This window comes from Dipodomys merriami, unplaced genomic scaffold (genome assembly GCF_024711535.1).
Source record: "Dipodomys merriami isolate MVZ:Mamm:240054 unplaced genomic scaffold, mDipMer1.0.p SCAF_62, whole genome shotgun sequence".
NCBI classification, from domain to species: Eukaryota; Metazoa; Chordata; class Mammalia; order Rodentia; family Heteromyidae; genus Dipodomys; species Dipodomys merriami.
In genome coordinates this window covers 2,530,873-2,543,302 of record NW_027206202.1, presented here as the reverse complement: position 1 = coordinate 2,543,302, position 12,430 = coordinate 2,530,873, and the positions used below count along the sequence as shown (strand labels likewise).

The following is a 12,430-nucleotide window of genomic DNA, read 5'->3' as shown; positions in this document are numbered from 1 at the left end:
CAGGCTGATGGTGCCATCGAACACCTGGATGATTGTTTAATATCTCCATGCGACTTGTCAGGGGAGAGAGTGTCACGGCTCCTTACGAGCAAATTGTTTCTCATTAATCGGACGATCGATACGCGTGCGATCCAAGAGGTACCGGCTGATGGCATATATGAGGATTTCCAGAGACAAGGTTATCTAGCACCAAGGCAATTAAAAATATATCAAAACTGAGTCGCCATCAGTTGTGGAGGGGTGGGGGAGGGGCGCTGTACCAAGACGGAGCCCATGGATGGGGGGAAATGAGAGAGGAGAGCGCGAGAGAAATTCCTTACCTAGAGGCCTGTGAGGAATGTGGTCCCCTTGTGTTGGAAAAGTTGGGTCTTTTGCAGCATGCCAGTCATGTACCAGGTGCAGTGGCATAAAATATTTCTCTGTGTGTGTGTATGTGTGTGTGCGTGCACGCATGCACACCAGTCCTTTGGCTTGAACTCAAGGCCTGGATACTGTCTCTTAGTTTTTTGTACAAGGATGGTGCTCTACCACTTGAGCCACAGCTCCTCTTTGGTCTTTCCGGTGGCTCCTTGGAGATCAGAGTCCCATGGATGACTTTCCTGCCCAGCTGGCTTTGAACCATGGTTCTTAGATCTCAGCCTCCTGAGTAGTTTTTGTTATTTTTAACACGAAGGGAATCTCATGAGAGAGAGAGGGAGACAGAGACAGAGACAGAGAGAGACAGAGAGAGACAGAGACAGAGAGAGACAGAGAGACAGAGAGGCAGAAGAGAAAGGAACCCAACACGATACTCATATAATCTGGCTTCAGGCATGGCTGGATCTAGGTGTTTAAGTTCTGTCACTAAAATCAGTCCTTCTCCATCTCTTCCCTCTGTTTTCCTGTGAGAGTTGCTCTCAGGTGTGTGCATCTCCCACTGTGGCTGAGGTGGTCAAAGGAAGTCCCTCCTTCCAGCTTCCCCTCAAAGGAGAGCGCAGTGCCTTCTGGATCCTAGCCCAAGTGCTGAGGCAGGCTCCCTGGTCCTCCCTTTTGTCCCCATCCTGGGCCAGCCCCTCCCTCGGTCTGGGGACTGACACAGTACTGCCTCCCCCCAACTGAGCAGTGGATTCAGTCCCCCAAATGTCACTGCTCCTGGGGGACTCCCCCCCCAGCCTCAGCAGCTGCATTTTGACCCGTTGGGTATGGCAGGCTGAGCCTGAGGCCCCATAGCTCTAGCAGAAGAGGCCCGAGGCCGCCCTGTGCCGGGGAGGGGCTGCCGAGCCTCGTCCAGCCAGACTGACTCTTAGTGATTCTGCTCACTGGGCCCACGCAAGATGTAATCACTCCCGAGGAGTGATCAGAGGAGCAGGCAACGTGGCCGGACTGGAGAGATGAGAGAGCGCGGCTGCGTGATGGGGGGGGGTGGGGGAGGATGACACAGACTGTCACCACATTGTCATTCAGTCCTTGAGAAAGGGCCATGGAGGAACAGAGAAGGGGACCCACTACCCCAAGATGAGATGGTGGGAGGGAGAGAGGAAGGAAGGAAGGAAGGAAGGAGGGAAGGAAGGAAGGAAGGAAGGAAGGAAGGAAGGAAGGAAGGAAGGAAGGAAGGAGGGAAGGAAGGGAGGAAGGAAGGAAGGAGGAAGGGAGGGAGGGAGGGAGGGAGGGAGGGAGGGAGGGAGGGAGGGAAGACCAGTGCCATGTTCCATCCAGTGCGGGCAATCCCAGCCTCCTTTCACAGAAGAGGAAATGGGTCTGCCAGGGGCTCAAGGACCTGCTAGATTCACACATGCTGGGGAATAGCAGAATCCGCAGTATCCAGTCCCCCTCCACCCAGCGCCAGCCCGGCCCGAGCAGCCATTCTTCCAGGGCGACCACTGAGAAGACAGCGCTGGCCCGCTGCGGGCTTCCACTCCTCCGCCCTCGGCAGGCCCCGGCCCCACAGCCTGGAGGCCCAGGGGGCAGCCACCGCCACGCCCTTCTCCCTCTCCTTGGGTGCTGGACAACCGTGACAAACTGACACAGGCCCCTGAAGGCACAGTGGGCCACCCCTGGGCCACGGGCCCCTCCTCCTGCCAGCCCCGCCCCTCCCAGGACAAACAGAGGCCCTGGCGGGGTAGACCCTTAAGTAGCCAAAGGTGGAGAAGCCACACAGCTCACACAGCATGGCTGTCCCCTCATGCCACCGTCCCACGGTGGACCTCCTTTGTGCTCAGTACCTCCTCACGCTGGGCCCTGCTCTGATGGCCCGAGAGGAGGAAGAAGGTGTTTCCCAGGCCCTCCCACTCACCAGCCCTGCTCCCCGCTGAGCCTTGAGAGCTGGGCGCAGGTGACCGCTGGGGTCAGCATGGGAACTCAGGTAACTGAGCTGCCTGTGGATGATAGGGGACCCATCACTGTCCCTGTTCGGCCACCTTGTTCCGAGACAGGGACACAGCGCTCCTCGTCGGGCCCGTGGCCAGGTGACGCCTTTAGTCCATGGCTCAGATTCCTATGGGAGAAGGAGGGCGGAGGAACAGATAAATCACAGCATCATGACTAAGGAGGCGGGTCAGCCAGCAAGCACATACAGGGCCCTGGGCCACATGTGCGCATCAGTCTCAGACAGTGCTGGAACTAAGTGGAGGTGTTGCAGATCCCCTCCACCAGAATGCACCCGGATGTGCTCCCCTGCGGGAGTTCCTGTAGCAATTCCTTTCACAGTCTGAATAATTACCTCCTTGTCTATCACTCGCCTAAGTCCACCTTTGCATCTATCACCCTGCTTAAGTAGAGGGCCACACACAGCGCCAGCCCCACACCTCAAATGTCTGGAGACTGGGCAATCTCTGGAAGGGGAAGTTGAGGCAGGCTGCTTGCCCAGCTGAGCAGGTTTCTCAGGCTTCCCTGCCCCCCAGAGCATCCCCTGAGCGTGGCTCGTGCCTGAAAACGGTCTCTTAGTTACTTGTGTTTTCTGTTGTTGTTCAACAATCCAGCATCTCACAGGCTCCCAACGCTGGCAAAGATAAGCAGTGTGTATAATAAATGTTCCTGCCACGATTGTGCAGTAGATGGATGTCTCACCCAGGAAGCAAACAATCAAAAATAAACCAAGACACTCAACCTGGGCAGCCCTGCCTCCCCTCCCAACACATTTCCTTTCTTCCTCCGTCACCTTCACATGCACTTACCCTACCTTTGCATTTCAACCCTTCCTGCCCAGCCCCTCACCAAGTGCTCACAAGCAATCCCTCCTCTTTCTGGGGTGGAGGAGTTCTTTTTTTTTTTTTTTGTCAGTCATGGGGCTTGAACTCTGGGCCTGGATGCTCTCCCTGAGCTCTTCAGCTCCAGGCTAGCGCTCTACCACAGCGCCATTTACAGTTTTCTGAGTGGTTTATTGGAGATAAGAGTCTCACAGACTTTTCCTGCCTGGGCTGGCTTTGAACCGTGATCCTCAGATTTCAGCCTCCTGAATAGCTAGGATTACAGGCGTGAGCCACTGGTGCCCGGTGTGGTGTGTGTGTATGTGTGTGTGTGGGGGGGGGTTCTTTTATCATGACAGTCCTGTCTGATGTCCCGCCTTCTATTTTCCTGGCTGTAGGACCCTCACTTTCTTCCAGTGTGTTGTGGTATCTGATTGTTGAGGGTTTTTTTTTTTTTAATGTATTACGAGCTTAAAGTAATTGTAGAAAGGGACTTCAGTATGCTTTGTACAGCCTGTATATAATGTGCTCTGATCCAATTAGCCACCCTCTCGCCACCCCCATCCCATTTCTCAGTTCATTTGCCCTTTTCATTTCCTCCTCCCTCCCCTCCCACTCCTGATTTCCCCTCTCTATTTTATAATCCCCTCATATCTTTTTTCAGGGCAAGATTCCACATTTGAGCAAAGCACATGGTGACGTTGGTCCTTCTGAGCTTTTGACCTTGTGTCACTTAACGGATGGTTTCCAGTGCCAGCCATTTTGCTGCCAGTGACACAACTCCCTTCTTCTTCATGGCCAAATAATATGCCATTGTGTATATGAACCACATTTTCGGTTCCGTAGCTTGGAGCAGCACTGCTCTCAGCAGGGCCCGCCACGCTCTCGTATACTGATTTATGTATGCATGTAGTTCCGGTTTTCACTGCTTTTGTTGTCATTGTTGCTTCTTCTTTATTCTGTTGGCAGTAGTGAGCTTTTCTTGTTGTTGTAGTTGGTCAGGGCGAGCGCTCTGCCACTTGAAGCACAGTGTCACTTCCGGTTTTCTGGTGCTTCATTGGAGATAAGTCTCATGGACTTTCCTGCCTGGGCTGGCTTTGAACTGCGATCCTCAGAACTCAGCCTCCTGTGTAGCTAGGATGACAGGCGTGAGCCACCAGCGCCCGGCAAGCAGTACTGAGCTTTAACCAGGGCCTTGCACGCTAGGTAGGCGCTCCACCATTTGAATCACACCATGTGAGCATTAGTTGTCTGTTTCTCTCTCTTCCTCTCTCCATCCCTCTTTCTTTGTTTCTTTTCCTTTCTCTTTCTTTTTTCCCTTCTTCCCTCCCTCCCTCTCACCCTTCCTCCCTCCCTCGCTTCCTCCCTCCCTCCCTCCCTTCCTTCCTTCCTTCCTTCCTTCCTTCCTTCCTTCCTTTCTTCCTTCCTTCCTTCCTTCCTTCTTTCCTTCCTTCATTTAAACTCAGAGCCTTACCACTTGGGCTGCAGCCCCAGCCCTGTTTTCTTAATGACAGCCATTGTGACTGGGAGGAGGTAGAATGGAGTCAGGGTTCATGTGGTATTGATGTGCATGTCCTTTATGGCTAAGGATGCTAAGCATTTCTTCATGTACTTACTGGCCATTTGTTCTCCTTCTTTTGAGAACTATCTGTTTAATTTGCTTGCCCACGTAATTACTGGATTATTTGTTCTTTTGGTGTTTAATTTTTGGAGCACCATCCTTTGGTTATGAATCCTTGGTCAGATAAATGGTGAACAAAGACTTTCTCCCATTTGTGGATTGTCTCTTGATTCTGGAAATTGTTTCTTTTGCTATGCAGACACTTTTTTTTTCCAGTCCTGGGGCTTGAACTCAGGCCCTAGGCTCTGTCCCTGAGCCTCTCTGTGCTCAAAGCTAGCGCTCTACCACCTGAGCCACAGTGCCACTTCTGACTTTTTCTGTTTGTGTGGTACTGAGGAATCGAACCCAGGGCTTCATGAATGCTAGGCAAGCACTGTACTACTAAGCCACCTTCCCACCCCAGACACTTTTTAATTTGATATAGTCCCATGTATCAATTTTTTTTTTGCTGTTATAGCCTGAGCATTTAGAGTCTTTCTTAGGAAGGAATTGCCTGTGTTTGCATTGTCAAGTGTTTTCTCTGTTCTCCTGTAGTAGTTTCAAAGATTCAGGTCTTTCATTGTGATCTTTGACTCATATTGATTTTTGTGGTTTGAATTCAGGGCCTAAGCACTATCTGAGTTTTTGTGTTCAAGGCTGACACTTTTTTTTTTTTTTTCCAAAAGTCCTGAGTCTCTCTGTGCTCAAGGCTAGAACTCTTACCACCTGAGTCACAGCGCCACTTCTGGGTTTTTCTGTTAACGTAATACGGAGGAATTGAACCTAGGGCTTCATGCATGCTGGGCAAGCACTCTACCAGCAAGCCACATTCCCAGCCCCTGGCATTCTCGACTCACAGCTCCATTTCTGGCTTTTTGCTGATCGATTGAAGATAAGAGTCTCACTAGTAGACTTCCCTGCCTGGGCTGGCTTTGAACTTTGCTCCTCAGATGGCAGCCCCCTGAGTAACTAGGATTAGCTACGTGTCAGCCACCACGCGTGGCTGTGTTCTGTGGATGTGTTATTGGAAATGGCTGCTACAAAGCTTTTGACCACGTTTTGGTGTGTATCAAAGCATCACTGTTCACACAGAGGAAAAATTGCATGAAATTGAGATCGTGTCACAAAGCCCAGGCTGTCAGACACCGGCACAACGTTCCAGCCTCCTTCCTGCCTCAGCTCCCACGGGGCAGGAACAGTGTGTGCTCAGTTTCGCAGCTCATATCCCTTGGGCAGCAACGGCTCAGCCCGCCCCTCACCCCCAGCGTCTCCATGAGCATCATGGGCCCGGGTGGGCAAGCAGGGGGGCACGAGGCACCCGGCTTCTGACTGGAGATGCTGTTCAGGGCCGGCTGGGGAGCTGCCGGGGACTCCGCACTCCAGTGACCAGAAGTGAGGTGCCCCTTATCTTCCAGGATATTGAAGCATTTGAAGGCCAAGGACCCCGTGCAGCGCAGGCTGGAGTACCTGGAGCAGGGCTTCTCTGTCTACGTCAACGGGGCCAATTCTGAGCCGAGGCCATCCCCACGCAAAGTCGTGCACGCCGACTTCTCCAGAAGCACCTCGCAGGCTGAGGGTGCACTCGGTGAGCCCAGCCCCCTCCAGGCCTGCCTCTGTTGTTGTTATTATTATTGCAAGTCCTGGGGCTTGAACTCAGAGCCTGGGTATTGTCCCTGGGCTTCTTTTGCTCAAGGCTAGCACTCTACCACTTGAGCCACAGTGCTACTTCCGGTTTTCTGGTGGTTAATTGGAGATAAGAGTTCTTTGGAACTTTCCTGCCTGGGCTGGCTTTGAATCACGATCCTCAGATCTCAGCCTCCTGAGTAGCTAGGATTACAGGTGAGAGCCACCGGCTCCCAGCTTTTTCTTCCTTTTTTTTTAAACTGGTCTTGGCCTCTCTGCTCTTGGGAAAAGCCAAGAGAGTAGTAAATTCCAGATTGACCTTTCCTGGAGCTCGAGTGATGGAGATCCTTGAGCCCGCCACTCATTCAGGCATTTTGTTCATCCACACCTCTCCCTCTCTGACCGGCTCAAATGCACCTTGTAAGAGCACAGGACCCCTCATGAGTGTAATAGAGCATCTTTGATTTTATCTGGTCCAAGACAGCCGTCAGCCAAGTGAGAAGGCAGGGCAGATGGAATCAGGCCCCACCCAGTTTACTGTTCACTGTGGGGAAGCTTTTTGGTCCCTCTGGGCCTCCGTCATCATCTTCTCTTTAAAATGGAATCAGCAAGGGAGCCCATCCGTAGAGGATCAGAGGACCCCTCCAGGCAAGGGCTGCTTCGCTCCAGGGTGTGGCTCGGGCTACTCAGCCTGGAAAGAGACAGAGCTAGCTTCCACCGAGCCCCATTCTGCCCTGTCTGGCTCTGAGATCTCAGGCTGCTGGGGACATCTCCTATCCCCAGGTTCCTCTTCTGTAAAATGACCGGCTGGCCACAGAGGATTCAACGACCTAAGAAATGTCACGCCAGACACCAATGGCCAATGCCTGTGATCCTAGCTGCTCAGGAGGCTGAGATCTGAGGATCGGAGTTTGAGGCCAACCCCAGGACGGAAAATTCACCACCAAATTAAGCACCAAAAGCAGCAAGTCAGAAGAGGAGCTCTGAATCAAGCATTAGAATGCCAGTGTTGAGCAAAAACAAAAACAAAAAAAGGAACAATACCCAGGCCCTGAGTTCAAGTCTCAGGACCGACACAAAGGGGGAAAACAAGAAAGGTGAGGAGAAAGGGAAATGCTACACGGCTTCCAGTGACCTTGATTAGTGTTAGTCTAACTCAGTATTTCACAGCTGTGTTTCCAGGAAGCGGGGCCTGGACGTTCTCCTGGGAGAGCTGTGGTACACGAACACAGAGCTTCCTAGCGGGCAGAGCAAAGAGGGAAGCCCACGACTCCCCTGCCTTTCACCGTGGACAGGCGGGTCGTTGGGAGGAACATATCAGAGGACTCCCCACACATGGGTCCCCCGAACACAGCCCCCCCCCGTCTCTACTACACAGATGGATGAACTTCCCTGGACCGCATCTGTGTCTAGAGAGTATCCCCAGCTCCCACAGGCCTGCCCCCCCCCCACTCATCTTCCAGGCGTTTTGCTGGGCATTTGACTCCCTCCCTCCCCTCTTCCCTTCTTCCTTCCTTTCCTCTCCCTGAGTTACCCCCAGACTGACTTGGAACTTGGGGTCCTCCTGCCTGCCCCAACCTCCCAAGGGCTGGTATTGTCGGCGTGAGTCACCAGGCTCAGCTCTGGCTGTTCGCTGGCGTGTGCTGCCGTGGCTGTCATGGGCGGGGGGGGGGGGAGGGGGGGGAGTGGAGGGGGAGGGTGTCCAGGCCGTGGGCATGGCGGCCTGGCGGCGGGTGTAGATTTCAGAGAGGCTGTCACTGTGCTTCACCAGCCGCCCTCTGCTCGTAGATTATGGACGCAGACCCTTGTTTGGAGAAGCAGAAGAGATGTTAAGACGCAGTTCGAGGACGGCGCCCAGCAAGGTGCAGCGCCGAGGATGGCACCAGGTCTGGACACTCAGGACAGAGTCAGGCGCGGCCCTGGCTTGAACTTTAGAATGTGGGAGACAGAACACGAGCCCGGGTAGGCTGGGGGTGGAGGGTGGGGCGTCCCTGGGCCACCATGATGCCCTCTGTGTATGTGCGGCTGCTCGGGGGGACCCAGAGCCAGCCTGACCCCACTGGAGAGCCACGGAGGGGCAGACTCACAGCCTCTGTGGGCTGACTCACCCCTCCAGCAGGTGTTAAATGAGCACCTACTATGTGCCAGCCCTGGTCTTAGCTGCCAAGGCTACAGTGTGCAGGCTTTGGCTGAAGCTGAGGTGGTGGCCCCTCAGGGGAAGGAAGGAGGTCAGGTGTCAGCTGCTCTTTTTTTTTTGTCTGTCATGGGGCTTGAACTCTGGACCTGGGCTCTGTCCCTGAGCTCTTCAGCTCAAGGCAAGTGTTCTACCACTTGAGCCACAGCACCACTTCCGGTTTTCTGATGGTTTATTGAAGATAAGAGTCTCACAGACTTTCCTGCCCGGGCTGGCTTTGAACCACGATCCCCAGATCTCTGCCTCCTGAGTAGCTGGGATTACAGGTGTGGGCCACCGGTGCCCAGCTAGGGGTTGTTTTGACCATGGTTATTGAACCTGTGGCTAGCAGGATCAGAAGCTGGGTCCATCACCTTGGCCCAGGCCTTGGCACAGCTGGTAGAGCCCTTGTGAGCCTGCCATTGCAGGAATCCAGGGATCACCATGAGTCCTCATTGTGCTGCTGGGGAAGTCGAGGCCAGAGAGGCAGGGGCCCCAGGGCTCCTCAGGAAAGCAGGGAAGGCTGGGATTTGAACTGAGGCTGGCACTCAGGGATGTCTGAGGAGCCCGGGCATCATGATGAACAGAGGGACAGGAAGAGCACTGCCTTTGGCCGCCTCTGCTCCTCTCTCGTCCGCGAGGCCTTCCTCCCCAGCTCCCACAGACGCATCTCTGGGTTGTTTTGATGTCTTCTGTGATCAAGAATTACATTTCTGTCTCTGCGTTAAGCGGCTGGTCTCAGAGTCCACACAACTGAAGAGACTCAGCCTAAGATTAATTAGCATCCCCTCCCAGTCTCTCCTGGGGTTCTGTACTTTGCAGGGCCTAATCATGGCTAATTTCCTAGCTTCCCAAAGCCCCGTGTGCTCATTGCCCTTCTGTAGTCCCGTCAGTCAGGGGTCACTCGGTGCCTAACAACTGAGACCATTCAGAGACAGTGCTTGGGCTGGCGGTAAGGCGTGAGTGTGGAGCTGGGCGTCCAGGTACAACGTCCAGGGAGTAAGGCTGCTTGGCTGTGGCCTGCCAGGAGAGCCGCTGCCCAGGACAGTTTGGAAGATGGAGCTCAGGCATTCCAAGGAAGACCCTAGTACCCGTGGGACATCTTGACAAGCCCACCATCTTCCCCCTGGCTGTCCCGCTTTTCCTCCCTCATTGTGGCTGGGGTGCATGTACTGGGTGGAACCAAATTTGCACCCAGAGCCTGAACCATAAAAGAAATCAGCTTCAATCCCTAATGTTGGAAAACAAAGAACAACAACAAAAAAAAAACACACCCCAAAACCTTGTCATTGCCAGGTTCACGCCTGTAATCCTAGCTACTCAGGAGGATGAGATCTTGAGGATCATGGTTTGAAGCCAGCCCAGGCAGAAAGGTCTGCAAGACTCTTATCTCCAGTGAACCACCAGAAAACCAGAAAGTGGAGCTGCGGCTCAAGTGGTATAGCACTAGTCTTGAGCACAGAGAGGATCAGGGACAGTGCCCAGGTTCTGAGTTCATCCCAAGAAAAGAGAATTGAAAGAAAGGAAGGAAGGAAGGAAGGAAGGAAGGAAGGAAGGAAGGAAGGAAGGAAGGAAGGAAGGAAGGAAGGAAAGGAAATCAGCACCAGATACCAGTGGCTTATATCTTAATCCTACCTACTCAAGAGTTCAGATCTGAGGATTGTGGTTCAAAGCCAGCCCAGGCAGGAAAGTCCATGACACTTCTCCAGTGAACCACCAGAAATCAGGAAGTGAAGCTGTGTCTCGAAGTAGTAGAGTGCTAGCCTTGAGCAAAAGAGCTCAGGCTCTGGGTTCAAGCCTCATGATCACCACCCCCAAAAATCAGCAAATTAGTGCTTTGCTTCTCAGCCTCAGCCAAACAGAGGCAGCCTGGGGTGAAGTGGAATGGGGAGGGGGGGCGCTGGTCCCACCTGTCTGGACCCATCCCCATCCAAACCTGGCCTCACTCCCTCAGTGTTGGCTCAGGCCAAAGTGTACTAAGAGAATTTTGAGGGGCTGGGAAGGTGGCTCAGTGGTAGAGCGCTAGCCTTGAGCTGAAGAGCTGAGGGACAGCGCCCAGGCCCAGAGTTCAGGCCCCACGACCGGACCCCCCCCCCAAAAAAGAAGAATTTTGAATCTCTCAGCCTCCCTCCGCACCCCATTTTCTTTGTGTAACTCCTGGGGTTTCTTTCTTTTTTTTTTATTTTTTCTTTTTGCTTATGTGGTGCTGAGGAATGGAACCCAGGGCCTCATGCATGCAAGACAACTGCTCTACCACTGAACCACCTTCCCAGCCCTCTCCTGGGGTTTCTTGAAGTCAAGGCCTATACACTGTTCCTGAGCTTTTTTTTTTTTTCCCCCTGGTCCTGGGGCTTGATCTCTGGGCCTGGGCACTGACCCTAAGCCTCTCTGTGCTCAAGGCTAGCACAATCCTGCTTGGTCTGGCTTTGAACCAGGATCCTCAGATTTCAGCCTCCTGAGCAGCTAGGATTACAGGTGTGAACCACCGGCGCCCAGCTTCTGAGTTCCCCTTGTTACATAACTCTGGGCCTGGGTTGTGGCAGCCAGCCTGGAGGAGGTGCCCACACCTGCCTCCGTGTGTCTGTGCTTGAACAGGGCCCCTCGTGCAGCCTGCCTTCAGTGGGAGCCACCATGAGAACTGTGATTCTCAGTTGCTGGTCAAGTGCGCAGACCATGTCAGCGACACTGCCATTACTCTCACAACGGAGAGGGGCAAGATGGTGTCCTTTGGCCCCACGCAGTAGAATTAAGTCCTAAGTCCATTGAGACAGACCTCTGGCTCCCTGGGGTACAGAGGAAGAAAGTCTTGTCCTCATCCTTCTCCCTGCCCCCCCCACCTTACATCTCCCCGCCATGTCCTCTGACTCCACACAATCCCTCTTCCTCTTCCTGTGGGGTCACCATCCCGCCCAGCAAGCAGGCAGCACTTTGGGGGTACAGCACCCACCGTTCAAGGGGAAGGGGCTGCCGCAGGCACACAGGATGGAAGTTCCTTCGGCCAGGGTATCACAGAGCCACCCACTCGTGGGTGACATGTCATGACCCCCCCACACCCCTCCTAAACCGTCTGTCTTGGGGGTCTGGTGGCCGTTGGCGGTGGACGCTGGGCGCCTGTGCCGCCCGCCTCGGCCGCGGGGCGGTTGCTGGTGATAGATCTACAGCGTCTGTTCCTACTGTCCCCCTCCTCCCCCCACTCCTGGCCCTTAGATCTTTGTGCCGCCATCAGTGGATTAAGATTTATGGCTTCCTCAGCCTTGTAATACTTGGGTGGACAGCGGCCTAATCAACAGAGCCGCCGTTTACCAAAATGCTGTCAGGTTTGATGAACGTCACGGCCTCTCAGCATTAAATCGGCGGGGAAGGGATTGGCCTGCTCGCAGTTGACCGTGGGCCGAAGCCATCCCGAAAGAAGCCCACAGCAGGCTCACTACCTATGAAAGCTGGGGCTCAGCTCCCCCTCACCCCACGCAGCTGCTTCCTGGGTGGCCTGAGCGGGGTCTGTGCAGCAGGGGGTTCCCCTCTGCATCCTCCTCCTCACTCGTCCAGGGAGAGCCCTTCAGGAAGGCCAGGCTGCTCCCCCCACCCCTTGCCTTCCTTTGCAGAAACCAGCAGAGCTCACCCACCTCTAGAGGGAGCCAGAGACGCAGTGCACACCCGGCCCGGCCAGCCGAGGCGGCTCGTGCATTCTGGGAGGTGGCAGATACACACAAATAACTCTGGCCGTGCGTGGACGGGGCGGAGTGTAGGCTGCTGATGAAATCAGCTGGCTGGGGGCTGGCAGGTGACAACGTGGAGTTGAAATCCAGCTGGAGGGGAGGTCTTCCCAGGTCTGGGCATGGAAAGAGCACCGCTTTGGGACACCCACTCCTG

At 54.2% G+C, this 12,430-nt stretch overlaps 1 protein-coding gene across 5 annotated transcripts in view; it reads left to right on the top strand.

Moving 5' to 3' along the window:
- The window catches only part of Katnip (katanin interacting protein), a 117,666-nt gene that overhangs the window by 45,429 nt on the left and 59,807 nt on the right, over positions 1–12,430 (top strand). For 3 of the 5 annotated variants that reach the window (XM_070004278.1, XM_070004279.1, XM_070004277.1), the window contains 2 exons: positions 6,180–6,349; positions 8,176–8,273. The exons of 1 other annotated variant lie outside the window; for it this stretch is intronic. In XM_070004278.1, coding sequence (XP_069860379.1) covers positions 6,180–6,349; positions 8,176–8,273 — 268 coding nt within the window. Of the gene's footprint in view, positions 1–6,179; positions 6,350–7,247; positions 7,485–8,175; positions 8,274–12,430 lie in introns of those variants that run through there. One more of the 5 variants, XM_070004280.1, reaches the window with a different exon arrangement.